Genomic DNA, 14,189 nt, shown 5'->3' with positions numbered 1-14,189 from the left:
CTTGACTCCCCACCCTCACCCACCCTGGTATTTTGCCCATATTGGTAATTAACAATTGGTAGTTAACAAACCAAATGAACTGCCTCAAAAGGAAAAAAAATACTAAACTTATCTCTTCCCCCTTATGTTAATTGTGTATATTTCATTTTTAAGCACGATTCTTTGGGGAAAACAGAATATGTTTACTATAGAAAAACACATATTCTTTTAGCCGAGTAATTTTGGAAGCAAAAATGGTCTCCATGGTAAGAAGAAAGAAAAGGAGTAGTATTAATAGAAGGTGGCACCGAGCTAATGTGCATTTTATAGTATAAAGGAAAGAGTTTTTTTAGCCTCCTGCCTAAAACAACATCACGAACTAGAAGTTATGCTAAATTGGTGGAGAGAATAAAAAGGAACCAGCTACAGTATGATTGCTCAGAATCAGAGTCAAGAGCCAGCTACCAGGAAGTAGCCCGGGACAGCAGAATCCTCTCACTCATGGACACAGAGGCTTAACTGGTCCTCCTAGGGTTTGGAAGAGAGGCTCTGAAAATACTTCTGACCTCTTAGAAGCAGATTTATAGACATATAATAGTGCTTTAATCCTGGCATCCTGATGTTGCCAAAATAATAGAATATCATAATGGAAAAAAGTCTAATAAGACAATGATTATCTGATGTTCCACGTCTCCAGGCCAGCTTTGGATCCTGAACAATCTCTTCTTTTCTCTTAACTCCCTTCACGCAATGTTTAACGAGGCTTATTTTCCCTTCTTATTTTTTTCCATATGGTCTCCTGGTAGGATCCTTCCTTTCTTCATCCTTCTTCCCTCCCTCCCTTCTTTCCTTCCTTCTTTTCTCTCCTCCTTTTTCTCTTTTCTTTCTTTCTGTTTTTGAATCTCTACAGTGATACTTTAGGGATTAACTTTCAGCTCAGTTCAGTCACTCACTTGTGTCCAACTCTTTACGACCCTATGGACTGCAGCACCCCAGGCTTCCCTGTCCATCACCAATTCCCGGAGCTTACTCAAACCCATGTCCATTGAGTCAGTGATGCCATCCAACCATTTCAACCTTTGTCGTCCCCTTCTCCTCCCACCTTCAATCTTTCCCAGCATCAGGGTCTTTTCCAATGAGTCAGTTCTTTGCATCAGGTGGCCAAAGTACTGCAGTTTCAGCTTCAGCATCAGTCCTTCCAATGAATATTCAGGACTGATTTCCTTTAGGATGGACTGTTTGGATCTCCTTACTGTCCAAGGGATTCTCAAGAGTCTTCTCCAACACCACAATTCAAAAGCATCAATTCTTCAGTGCTCAGCTTTTTTTACAGTCCAACTCTCACATCCATACATGACCACAGGAAAAACCATAGCTTTCATTAGATGGACCTTTGTCAGAAAAGTAATGTCTCTGCTTTTTAATATGCTGTTGAGTCTGGTCATAGCTTTTCTTCCAAGGAGCAAGCATCTTTTAATTTCATGGGTGCAGTCACCATCTGCAGTGATTTTGGAGCCCAAAAAGATAAAGTCTGTCACTGTTTCCATCGTTTCCCCATCAATTTGCCATGAAGTGATGGGACCAGATGCCATGATCTTAGTTTTCTGAATGTTGAATTTTAAGCCAACTTTTTCACTCTCTTCTTGTACTTTCATCAAGAGGCTCTTTAGTTCTTCTTTGCTTTCTGCCATAAGCGTGGTGACATCTGCATATCTGAGGTTGATATTTCTCCTGGCAATCTTGACTCCAGCTTGTGCTTCATCCAGCCTGGCTTTTTGCATGATGTACTCTGCATAGAAGTTAAATAAGCAGAGTGATAATATGCAGCCTTGACGTACTCCTTTCCCAATTTGAAACCAGTCTGTTGTTCCACGTCCAGTTCTAACTGTTGCTTCTTGACCTTCATACAGATTTCTCAGGAGGCAGGTCAGGTGGTCTGGTATCCCCATCTCTTGAAGAATTTTCCACAGTCTGTTGTGATCCACAGAGTCAAAGGTTTTGACATAGTCAGTAAAGCAGAGTCTGTAACTCTCTTGCTTTTTTGATGATCAAAAGGATGTTGGCAATTTGATCTCTGGTTCCTCTGCCTTTTCTAAATCCATCTTGAACATATGAAAGTTCATGGTTCACGTACTGTTGAAGCCTAGCTTGGAGAATTTTGAGCATTACTTTGCTAGCATGTAAGATGAGTGCAATTGTGCAGTAGTTTGAACACTCTTTGGCATTGCCTTTCTTTGGGACTGGAATGAAAACTGACCTTTTCCAGTCCTGTGGCCACCGCTGAGTTTTCCAAATTTGCTGGCATATTGAGTGCAGCACTTTCACAGCATCATCTAGGATTTGAGAGAGCTCAACTGGCATTCTGTCACCTCTACTAGCTTTGTTCGTAGTGATGCTTCCTAAGGCCCACCTGACTCTGCATTCCAGGATATCTGGCTCTAGGTGAGTGATCACACCTTCATGGCTATCCGGGTCATAAAGATCTTTTTTGTACAGTTCTTCTGTGTATTCTTGCCACCTCTTCTTAATATCTTCTGCTTCTGTTAGGTCCATACCATTTCTGTCCTTTGTTGTGCCCATCTTTGCATGAAATGTTCCCTTGGCATCTCTAATTTTCTTGAAGAGATCTCTAGTTTTTCCCATCCTATTGTCTTCCTCTATTTCTTTGCACTGATCACTGAGGAAGGCACTCTTTTCTCTCCTTGCTATTCTTTGGAATTCTGCGTTCAGATGGATATATCTTTCCTTTTCTCCTTTGCCTTTAGCTTCTCTTCTTTTCTCAGCTATTTGTAAGGCCTCCTCAGACAACCACTTTACCTTTTTGCATTTCTTTTTCTTGGGGATCATCTTGATCACTGCCTCCTATGCAATGTCATGAAGTTTTCTGTCCACAGTTCTTCAGGCACTCTATCAGATCTAATCTCTTGGATCTGTTTGTCACTTCCACTGTATAATCATAAGGGATTTGATTTAGGTCATACCTGAATGGTCTAGTGGTTTTCCCTACTTTCTTCAATTTAAGTCTGAATTTGGCAATAAGTAGTTCATGATCTGAACCACAGTCAGCTCCCGGTCTTGTTCTTGCTGACTGTATAGAGCTTCTCCATCTTTGACTGCAAAGAATATAATCAATCTTATTTCAGTGTTGACCATCTGGTGATGTCCATGTGTAGAGTCTTCATTTGTATTGTTGGAAGAGGGTGTTTGCTATGACCAGTGCATTCTCTTGACAAAACTCTATTAGCCTTTGCCCTGCTTAATTTTGTACTCCAAGGCCAAATTTGCCTATTACTCCAGGTATCCCTTGACTTCCTACTGTCGCATTCCAGGGGTTAACTTTATGTATCCTTTTTATCTGTTAGAGTTTAAATTTCTTGAGATAATCTACTCTTGTTCCAGACTTGACTTTTCTGTCTGAAGCCTGCACTTATCCTATATTTTTCTCCTTTTCCATTCATTTACATAGTCTTACAAAGAGTGATATTTTTGCTATGATCTCTACTGAAGTGAGAAGATACCCATAAAATTAGCATAAAATAATAAATTCTATTTAAAAAATAAACACACCAGAACATAAATATCTATAGGAGCATTTCCCCTTTTAAAAAATTGCACTGATATTCACGTAGGCTTTGGGATTAATTTTAGAACGACTTTATGATTGTCACAAGAAAATCACCCTGTTGCCTTACCTTGGCTTCATGTTTTATCCAGATCAGTATTATTCACCTAATTCTCCAGTCCTGGGCTAATTTCCTTCTTGATAGTTTCCATAGTTCATATCGGGAGAAGGCAATGGCACCCCACTCCAGTACTCCTGCCTCGAAAATCCCATGGACGGAGGAGCCTGGTGGGCTGCAGTCCATGGGGTCGATAAGAGTCGGACACGACTGAGTGACTTCACTTTCACTTTCTACGTTCATGCACTGGAGAAGGAAATGGCAACCCACTCCAGTGTTCTTGCCTGGAGAATCCCATGGATGGAGAAGCCTGGTAGGCTGCAGTCCATGGGGTTGCACAGAGTTGGACACGACTGAAGCAACTTAGTAGTAGTAGTAGTAGTATAGTTCATATCAGTCCCACTAAGGATTTTCAAAAGAATATAGAGCCTACCCTGAAGACAATTTTGGAAAAGAATTACAACATTGTTTTTGAGATGGCAGCATAATTAAAATGTCTATAGTTTTGAAGTCCTTGAGATGAGAAAACTCCCTTTTGGATGAGAATGTTCCCTAATTTCTGGGCTTTCCTGGTGGCTCAGACAGTGGGGGAAAAAAAAAAACAAAACTGCCTGCAATGCAGGAGACCCATATTCAATCCCTGGGTTAGGAAGATCCCCTGGAGAAGGGAATGGCAACCCACTCCAGTATTCTTGCCTGGAGAATTTCATCGACAGAGGAGCCTGGTGGTCACATTCCATTGGGTCGCAAAGGGTTGAACACAACTGAGCAACTAGCACTTTTCCTTCACTTTTCCTAATTTCTAGTAACAATTGAACTTAATATTTTATAGTTACATCCTAAAAGCCAACTCCAAAGTTCTTTTACTTGATTTCGACTATATTCCAGTACATAGTGTGCTTAACACTTTTAATCTGTATGTGTGGAAAACATGGTCTTGATAGTAACAATATGTCTGTCTTCTTGTCTCTAGGACTATCCTGGATAAGAAGGAACTACTGGAGTTTGCTCAGTTTGGCTGTTACTTGGAATATGATCTCTTTGGTACTGAACTTTTTCATTATCAGTTCAACCCAGATATTGACATGCCCAATGATAATAAAAGAATTAAAAGGTAAATATGATGAAATCTCTCACAGCATTTCCTTTTACCATTTCTTCTGGACTTTCATATCTGGGTAGGAATTAGTAAAGATTCAGGAAACAATAAGCAGGCGGAACCAGAGACTTGCAAGGGAAAATATATCAATGCTGTTTCAGGAAGGCAAATCTCTATATATTATTTCAAGGAGAAAATGAGTCAAGCTAAGTAGGTAAAAGCTTAGCAGAGCCTTAGAAGTTCAGTGCAGATGGGCAGCTGATAAGAAACACAGATAATACTCAATCTCTGCTCTGACAGTAAAAGAACAAAAGACATTTCCCTGTTTTTATTCCTAATGAAGTAAGCTGTTTCTTTCTCAGGTTGATTACACTAAAGTCCTAACCTCCTGCAATGAATTTTTGAAATGTTTATTAAAAATATTCACCATATGGCAAAACCAACACAATAATGTAAAGTAATTAGCCTCCAATTAAAATAAATAAATTTAAATTTAAAAATAAATAAATAAATAAATAATAAAATTCCTACAGAGCCAGGATACTCGATTAAGAGTTGATGGAATTTGTTTGTGACAATGAGCCAAGTCTGTTCAGGTATTTATTAGAGATGAAACATGCTTTTCATTAAATGTGGGGACCTAATTGGTTATGGAAAAAACCTGCTTTCAGACTACATAAAACCTTCTACAAATCCAAAAAAAAAAATTCACTAAAGAGGTAATTGCAACTGAAAGGCTGTAAGGTCAAACATTATACAAAGTCCAACCTCTCAAAATTGTTCAATATTTGTGAGGGAAAACAAATAATTATACAAGTCATTCTCTGCACTCAAGTGGAAATTTTTGAGAGTCAAGACTAGATGGTTACCTGGTTTGCCTTGGTTACCTGGTGATATGAAGAATGAATGCACCAAGTTAGGGAACCTGGGAGGTGAAATAGATTTGGGATCGGCAGGATGACTTTAGTTTGGGAATATAGGGTTGCTACTCCATGAGGCCATGGGAAAAGGGTGTGAAGCTCAGGACAGAGACTCGGACATGCAGCTAGACACTGTTGGTTTGCATGTGACAGTCAGTAGCGTGGGAATGAATGAGATCATTCCAAGAAGCAAATGAGGATAGAACCCTGGTGACCACCCACATTTAAGGGATGAACTCAGAAACAGTCCCTCAAGGACAGGTTGAGAAATATTCAAAGCATTAAGAATATCAGGGAAATATCAGGGAAGTCAGCATTGTTATGGAAGTTGGTGGAGAAGGATACTTAAAGCAGAAGGACTTGAACCCTTGTACTAAGTGGCAGATACCAAGAGAGATAAAGAGGGAAAAGTATCCATTGGATTTCACCATCAGGAAATTCCATTTCACAGTCAGTAAGTGCAGCCTTGGCAGAAAAGGCTTGAGGAAAGACTAGAAGGTGAGCAAGAGGACAGAGAATATGGAGGCTACTCTTTCAAGAAACTTGGTAGTAAGGTGAAGCAGGGTTGTAGAGCTAGAGCTAGAAGACCAGACAGGGGATTCCCTAGTGGTCCAGTGTCTAAGACTGCATGCTGTCAATGCAAGGGGCCCAGTTCAATTCCTGGTCGGAGAACTAGATCCACATGTTGCAACTAAGAATTTGCATGCGACAACTAAGACCCAGCACAGTCAAATAGATAAGTAGATAAATATGGAAAAAAAAAAAAAAAAAAGACCAGATAGGGCAAAGAAAGGGTTTGTTAGGAGACCGAGAGAATGAATCCAGAGACTTGGTGCTTATTCTATCGGGTTGTTATAGAATTTATATGAAACAAAGCATGCAGTTTTTAGCTGAGGGTCTGGCTCAGACGGTAAAGCATCTGCCTACAATGTGGGAGACCTGGGTTCGATCCCTGGGTCAGGAAGATCCTCTGGAGAAGGAAATGGCAACCCACTCCAGTACTTTTGCCTGGAAAATCCCATGGATGGAAGAGCCTGGTAGGCTACAGTCGGTAGGGTTGCAAAGAGTCGGAGACAACTGAGCGACTTCACCTTCACCTGGGGTATACTATGGAAGTGATCAGTCAGTGTTGACTTAAAAAAATCTGGACAGATAAGAGATATAGAGCAAGACTCCTGAGGAGACAAAGAGATGGAATTTGGGCAGCAAATACAAGGTTGGTTAAATCAGCCACAGGCTGATTCATGTTGATGTATGGCAGAAACCAACACAACATTGTAAAGCAATTATCCTTCAATTAAAAATAAACCAGTATTTTTAGAAAAGGAGGTATGCTATTTCCGTAGAAATGAGAGGAGGTGAGGCAGGTAATGGAGTGAGTGCAGATCAATGTCTTGGTGAAAGGGACAGAACACTGAGGACAGATGGTCCCATTTGATCTCAAAAGCGCCTGTGAAAGAGTCATGGTCGTCTCCTGTGAAGGAAGGAATAGATTCAGGGCAGGACCCTGTATAGGAGGATGAAGGCTGGGAGTGGATGGGGAGTGACTGAGAGAGATACTGGCTCAGGACATGTTGTATGGAAGACCCAGTGGAGGCCAGAGATCATTACTGCATGACTGTCTATGAGCACCAAGCTGCATAATTTGGTGGTTATTTTCCTAAAAAAATGTTTTGTGAGTAGAAGTAATAGATGTAAACAGAGAGAAGGCTGGGATTCTGTCTGAAGCATGTGCTTGATATCCAAAGGGGACAAGGGCAGGGTTGAGATGAGGGTCATGAGGTCCAAGCTGGAGGGAAGAAAGTATACAAGAGAGAGATGGAGAGATATCTAGCAGTAACATAGTAGGGGTAAATCCCTGGATGCTTTAATGAAGTGAGTGAATACAGAACATGGAAGAGGGTGAGCAAAAAAGTAGAAAGATGCAACTCGTGCTCAGGGTGGAAAACAGAAGGTTGAGCAGAGAAGTAGTTCTCCATGATGACAAAAGCAGAAAAAAGTTTTGAGTGAAGAAAACTCGTTGGAATGGGAGTAAGCCAAATTGGAGTAAAGAAGTGATGTCACTCATTATCAGAGAAATGCAAATCAAAACCACTATGAGGTACCATTTCACACCAGTCAGAATGGCTGCGATCCAAAAGTCTACAAATAATAAATGCTGGAGAGGGTGTGGAGAAAAGGGAACCCTCTTACATTGTTGGTGGGAATGCAAACTAGTACAGCCACTATGGAGAACAGTGTGGAGATTCCTTAAAAAACTGGGAATAGAACTGCCTTATGATCCAGCAATCCCACTGCTGGGCATACACACTGAGGAAACCAGAAGGGAAAGAGACACGTGTACCCCAATGTTCATCGCAGCACTGTTTATAATAGCCAGGACATGGAAGCAACCTAGATGTCCATCAGCAGATGAATGGATAAGAAAGCTGTGGTACATATACACAATGGAGTATTACTCAGCCATTAAAAAGAATACATTTGAATCAGTTCTAATGAGGTGGATGAAACTGGAGCCTATTATACAGAGTGAAGTAAGCCAGAAGGAAAAACATAAATACAGTATACTAACGCATATATATGGAATTTAGAAAGATGGTAACAATAACCCAGTGTACGAGACAGCAAAAGAGACACTGATGTATAGAACAGTCTTATGGACTCTGTGGGAGAGGGAGAGGGTGGGAAGATTTGGGAGAATGGCAATGAAACATGTAAAATATCATGTAGGAAACGAGTTGCCAGTCCAGGTTCGATGCATGATGCTGGATGCTTGGGGCTGGTGCACTGGGACGGCCCAGAGGGATGGTACGGGGAGGGAGGAGGGAGGAGGGTTCAGGATGGGGAACACATGTATACCTGTGGTGGATTCATTTTGATATTTGGCAAAACTAATACAATTATGTAAAGTTTAAAAATAAAATAAAATTAGAGAAAAAAAAAAAGAAGTGATGTCAGAAAATGTGAGGCTTGAGCAGCACATGAACTACTATGACCATATGTACACATACACTGGGGTACGGGGGAGGTCCAGCAGCTTTAGGGTCTTTCCCCTGGGCAGTCGATCTTTACATGTGTGTCTTCTGCTGTCCTGTGAACTGACATACCTCCTTGATGAGCTCATTAATTAAAATACCTTCCAGTTTAATATTATTAGAGAAAGATAGTTGAGCAATGTCACAGTAGTTACAAAAACATGAGACACTCACTCTACATCTTTAAACTGCCTTGAATGCCCTGACTAGTATTACTAGGTCTTTTTTTTTTTCAACTACTCAAACCAATTCTTTGATTAACAGATTTATTGTTTGTTTGTTTTATAATTTAAATTTACTTGCCCAGAAGTACTATTCAGTATTGGCAAACCGTACTAGCTTGAACCATACTCAGAGGTGAATATTCTCTGGAATTTAAGATAAGCCTGTGCGGTAGATCTTTCTCATCTTTCATGATCACAAAATCATGACTTCCTCATGAATGCCCTAAACACATATATTACAATTCATCTTGGAAATAGGAAGCTTGCTCCCAGGGTTCGCTTCCTTTCTCTAAGCCCCCTTGTGGCAGTGAGGTGTATCTTTTCTATCCCTATGCTTTGCATAAGGCTCCTAGACTTTCAGTAAAAGAGGGGATCCATAGAGGGAGACCGATGGAGATATGAGCTTTCATTGTGCCAAATGTAAACATTCTAGATGTATGGAACGACATAAAAATTTTATGTATATATACACATCTGTGTTTGTGTATATCTATGTGTCTGTATATGTACATATCTTTAATCTTTTGTAAATTTTAAGTCAGACAGAGTGAAGTAAGTCAGAAAAACAAACATCATGTATTAATGCATACATGTGAAATCCAGAAAAATGGTATAGATAATCTTATTTGTAAAGCAGAAATAGACACACAGATGTAGAGAACAAATGTATGAATTCCAAGAGAGGAAGGGAGGATGGCATGAAGTGGGAGATTGGGATTGATGGACATACACTACTATGCATAAAATAGATAAATAATGGGACCCTACTGTGTAGCACATGGAACTCTACCCAATGCTCTGTGGTGACCTAAATGGGAAGGAAGTCCAAAAAAGAGGGGATAAATGTACAGGTATGGCTGATGTGCTTTGCTGTACAGTAGAAATTAATACATTGTAAAGCAATTCTACTTCACCAGAAATTAATTTTTTTAAAAAGTCATGCATTGAGTCACTGGACTCCAGTACGGCTCATGGTGATTGTTAAATGACCTTTGGGGTTGTGTACGCCCTGGTTTATTCCCTGTCCCCAGGTCTCGGGTGCTTGGTTTTCATCACTCATCAACAGTCCTTCTCCGAGCTTCAGGAATCGTAAAGCTTTGCAGTGAACAGAGAAGCATGCTCCTGCCTACCTCTGGTTTTTAGCACCAGAAATTCTGTGTCTAACACCTGTTTTCAATCTTCTGCTCCATTTCTCAAATCTTATTATATCACTGCCTTTTCACACTTTGTAGTCTCTCTCTAATATTTGTTTGCAAAACACTAACTCATTTGTATTTCTATAATTACTGTGATTTTTTGTCTTCTCATCTGTAGTGGTTCCTTCCTTCTGGCAGCCTCTAACTACTGTTCGACACAATGGCACAGCATGTGAGATGATCCCTTATTTTAGGAGCAACCAGGCAGCTTTCTTGATAGTCAAGATAAAATTATGTTTCTAGAACCAGAACATTCTCTTTCTCATGAGATAACTAGTCTTCAGTTTCTTGACTTACTGAGTTCTAACGGTTCCCATTTTCAAATGAGTATCTTTCCTTGCTACTGCGAAATTTAGTAACTTTGTGTTCCAGGATATGACTCAGGCCTCTTACAGGTATCTGTTTATCTATATGATATGCCTCTGTAGTAATAAGATATCATTTTTCACAGACAAAGAAAAGAGACAAAAATGTTGAGAAACACTCAGAAAATACAGGGGGGAAAGTATACCTTAAAATTTCCTGTAATGGGAAATTCCTTTTTAATTGTGGATCAGGGCTTGTCACCCTAAGTTTCAGCATTATGCATGCATCTGTGAAATATTTCTCTTCCTTCATAAATGATGATATAGCTGTCTTAGACAATTCCCTTAAAGAGAGGTTGTTCCAAAAGCAACTTTAGATCAGAACTTTTGGACATTATACAAATTTTAAAGACCCCCCCCTATATAGGGGGAGGTAAGGGTACACAGAATACAGAGGTGGGGGATTAAGAGGTACAAATATTAACTATAAAATAAGCTACAAGGATATATTGTACAATGTAGGGAATATAGTCAATATTTTATAGTAACTATACACAGAGTATAACCTTTAAAACTTGTGAATCACTGTACTGTATGCCTGTAACTTACATAGCATTGTACATCAACTATCCTTCAATAAAAAAATAAAGAAGTAAATAATGATGGTGGCACAGATAATCCTCCAAGTATTTTTAGGACACACTTGGGGTAGATGTGGTAGGACTGAAGATTTCTAGACGAAACAGCCAGGTTGGCTCTTTTCTGGCATCCCTTTAAGTGTAATTTGTTTTAAAATGTATGTTCTCTTATAGAATAGGTAACTAATGAGAACCTACAGTATAGCTCAGGGAACCACACTGAAAGCTCTGTGGTGACCTCAATGGGAAGGAAATCCAGAAAAGAGGGGATATATGTATACATGTGGCTGATTCACTTTGCTGAACAGCAGAAACTAACACAGCATTGTAAAGCTACTATACTCCAATAAAAATTCATAAGAATAAAATAAAATGCACATTCTCAGAAGGCAAAGCTTTGTGTTCAAGTGTGTTGAACACATTTTGCTTACTATTGTTATTGTTTAGTTGTTAAGTCATGTCTGACTCTTGAGACCCAATGGACTCTAGCCTGCCAGGCTTCTGGCATGGAGCCATGGGATTTTCCAAGCAAGAATACTAAAGTGGGTTGCCATCTCCTTCTCCAGGGGATCTTCTGAGACCAGGGATCAAACCCCCATCTCCTGTACTAGCAGGCAGATTCTTTACCACTGAGCCACCAGGGAAGCCCTTTGCTTACTGTAGTATTTATTACATATGACTCATGCACTAGAATGCCAAGAAGCACTATTGAAGCAAAAAGGATACCTTTCAAATAATTAGCCTTTGGAGGAAAGTGCTGCCCATCTATCTAGATCCATTGGGGGATTTAGGGGCCAACAAGATAATATAGAAAAGGTCAGAGAACAGCCAGGGTCTCCAAGCTGCATGTCCTGCCCTCAGAGACCCATGGAAGTCACAGCAGACACTGCCCAGCATCCAGACATCCACAGATGGTGGCTGTCACGAGGGGACTGATTCACACTACGGATTACAGCACTTAACAAAGCAAAAAGGATTAGATGTTTAGACAATAGGCAGAAAGCTGTTCTATAGTTCACTGACTATAAATTTAAAGGAACAGTTCATTATTTATAGCAATCTCACCGACATAGAAGGAAGACAGAGTAAATTTTTATTGGTCAATTTAATCCAACGCTCCCACACTACTACTAAGTCAAAAGACCCATCAGCTTCAAAAGGACTAACGCAGAGGGACTGAAACTGACCTTTTAAAAATGACGATTGATCTAAAATATGACACGAATGAACTATAGTTACAAAACAGAAACAGACTCCAGACATAGAGAACAGACTTAAGGTTGCCAAGGGTGGGGAGTGGGGGCCGGGGAGGACCGGGAGTTTGGGATTAGCAGATATGCAAACTTCTAGAAACAGGATGGATAAACAAGGTCTGCTGTGTAACACAGGGAACAACACTCAATATCCTGTGATAAACCATCATAGAAAAGGATGCAAAAAAGAACATATATTTATAATGGAGTCATTTTGCTGTACAGCAGAAATGAACACAAACTGTAACACAAATTGTAAATCAACTCTACTTCAATAAAATTAATTTAGAAAAATGACAACCAAAGGATTTCCCTGGTCCAGTGGCTAAGGCTCTGTGCTCCCAACGCAGGAGGCCCAGGTTTGATCCCTGGTCAGGAAACTAGATATCCCCCGTGCCACAACTAAAGATCCTACATGCTACAATTAAGACCCAGTGCAGCCAAATAAATAATAAAATAAATAAATATTTTTAAAGACGTCTACTGCATCACATGCCCTTCATTTTAAAACCAAACAATTTTAGTTTCAGAACATTTTACTTGTATGAAGATTCCTATCGTTTTGCTATTTTGATCCCAAATAGTCATTGATTTTACTTGCTAGAAAACAAAAATAGGAGAGACAGAGAGACTGAGATCTGAAGAATGGGTTCACTAAGTGAGGTATTTTAGAATGGAGAGCTGGATACAAATTCAGGATACAGTTATTTAATGAAATGCTAAAGTGGCCATTTATTCAAACTGGCACATCTGATTAGAAGCTATCTTTAATGCAGGCTTGCCAAGCATCATCGTAAATATCACAGGCTAGGAATTTCTGTGTGCATGGAATAAAAATCCTCTTCCTAGTACGACAGGATAATATCTTTAGCATCACCGCAATATTTATTAAGGGTGTCTTCGCAATGGAAGATGGTATCTTTACGACCACACAATAGGTTTATGAGTAGGAAAAAGTTTAAAGCATTCTGAATGTCGTAAACGTGAAACCAGTGCCATATAATGAATTGCCATTTTTGCACAGGGTGCGACTTCTGGTGGATGAGGGTTACGAGGATCGAATCCTGATGGCACATGACATACACACGAAGAATCGGCTGACGAAGTATGGAGGTCACGGCTATTCCCATATCCTCACCAACATTGTTCCCAAAATGCTGCTGAGGGGCATAACTGAGGGTGCCCTTGATAAGATACTGATCGAGAACCCCAAGCAATGGCTAACTTTCAAATAGGATGGTTGCTACGAATTCACACCTTGAGTGTAAAGCTTGCCAGGGAACAGAGAGTGATTTCAAACCCACTGTGAGATATTAATCAGATCCACAGAGGACTAATGACAGGATATTTCCTTTTTATGAGAAGCAGGAGACTTTTGCCTTCTCAGAAACTGGCTATTCCATCTGTACCTTCAGGGAGTTGCCGAGCCTAATTAAGCCCTATTGTTTTTCCTTCACAAAATAAATACAAAAGTAGCCATTTCCAAATGATGATTTACAGTTTAGATCCCCTGAGTAGAGTTTTGCTTCCTTTTGTTTTGTTTTCTTAATCCATCAGCAGCACTCCTTGAGAAAATTTAAACTGTTTTTAGTTAAATTACCCCCGTCTGGAGCAATCTAATGTTTCTTGTAATATTGATGATTCTACTAATTATCCTGCTGTTCTTTAATTAATGCTTAATGAATAATATCCCACTTTAAAATAGCTTCTGCAGCAAAGGAAGCTAAATTTTGAGACATTTATTTTAAGGATACTGTAATACAATAACCAATTCACAACAGTAAAAATATTGTGGAAGGTTAATTATATCTGTTCACCTATCTTCATATACTTAAAATAAATCAGTTTTGTTGCCTGTGC

At 39.7% G+C, this 14,189-nt stretch overlaps 1 protein-coding gene across 2 annotated transcripts in view; it reads left to right on the top strand.

The window, feature by feature from the left end:
- The window catches only part of PTER (phosphotriesterase related), a 76,702-nt gene extending 62,513 nt beyond the window's left edge, over window positions 1–14,189 (top strand). For both annotated transcript variants that reach the window (XM_005906387.3, XM_070381906.1), the window contains 2 exons: window positions 4,633–4,773; window positions 13,354–14,189. In XM_005906387.3, coding sequence (XP_005906449.1) covers window positions 4,633–4,773; window positions 13,354–13,564 — 352 coding nt within the window. In that variant the 3' untranslated portion in view covers window positions 13,565–14,189. The remainder of the gene's footprint in view (window positions 1–4,632; window positions 4,774–13,353) is intronic.

The sequence above is a fragment of the Bos mutus genome, chromosome 13 (genome assembly GCF_027580195.1).
Source record: "Bos mutus isolate GX-2022 chromosome 13, NWIPB_WYAK_1.1, whole genome shotgun sequence".
In the NCBI taxonomy this organism is placed as follows: Eukaryota; Metazoa; Chordata; class Mammalia; order Artiodactyla; family Bovidae; genus Bos; species Bos mutus.
Note: the sequence above shows the minus strand (reverse complement) of the source record. Positions and strands in the feature narration are given on the sequence as shown.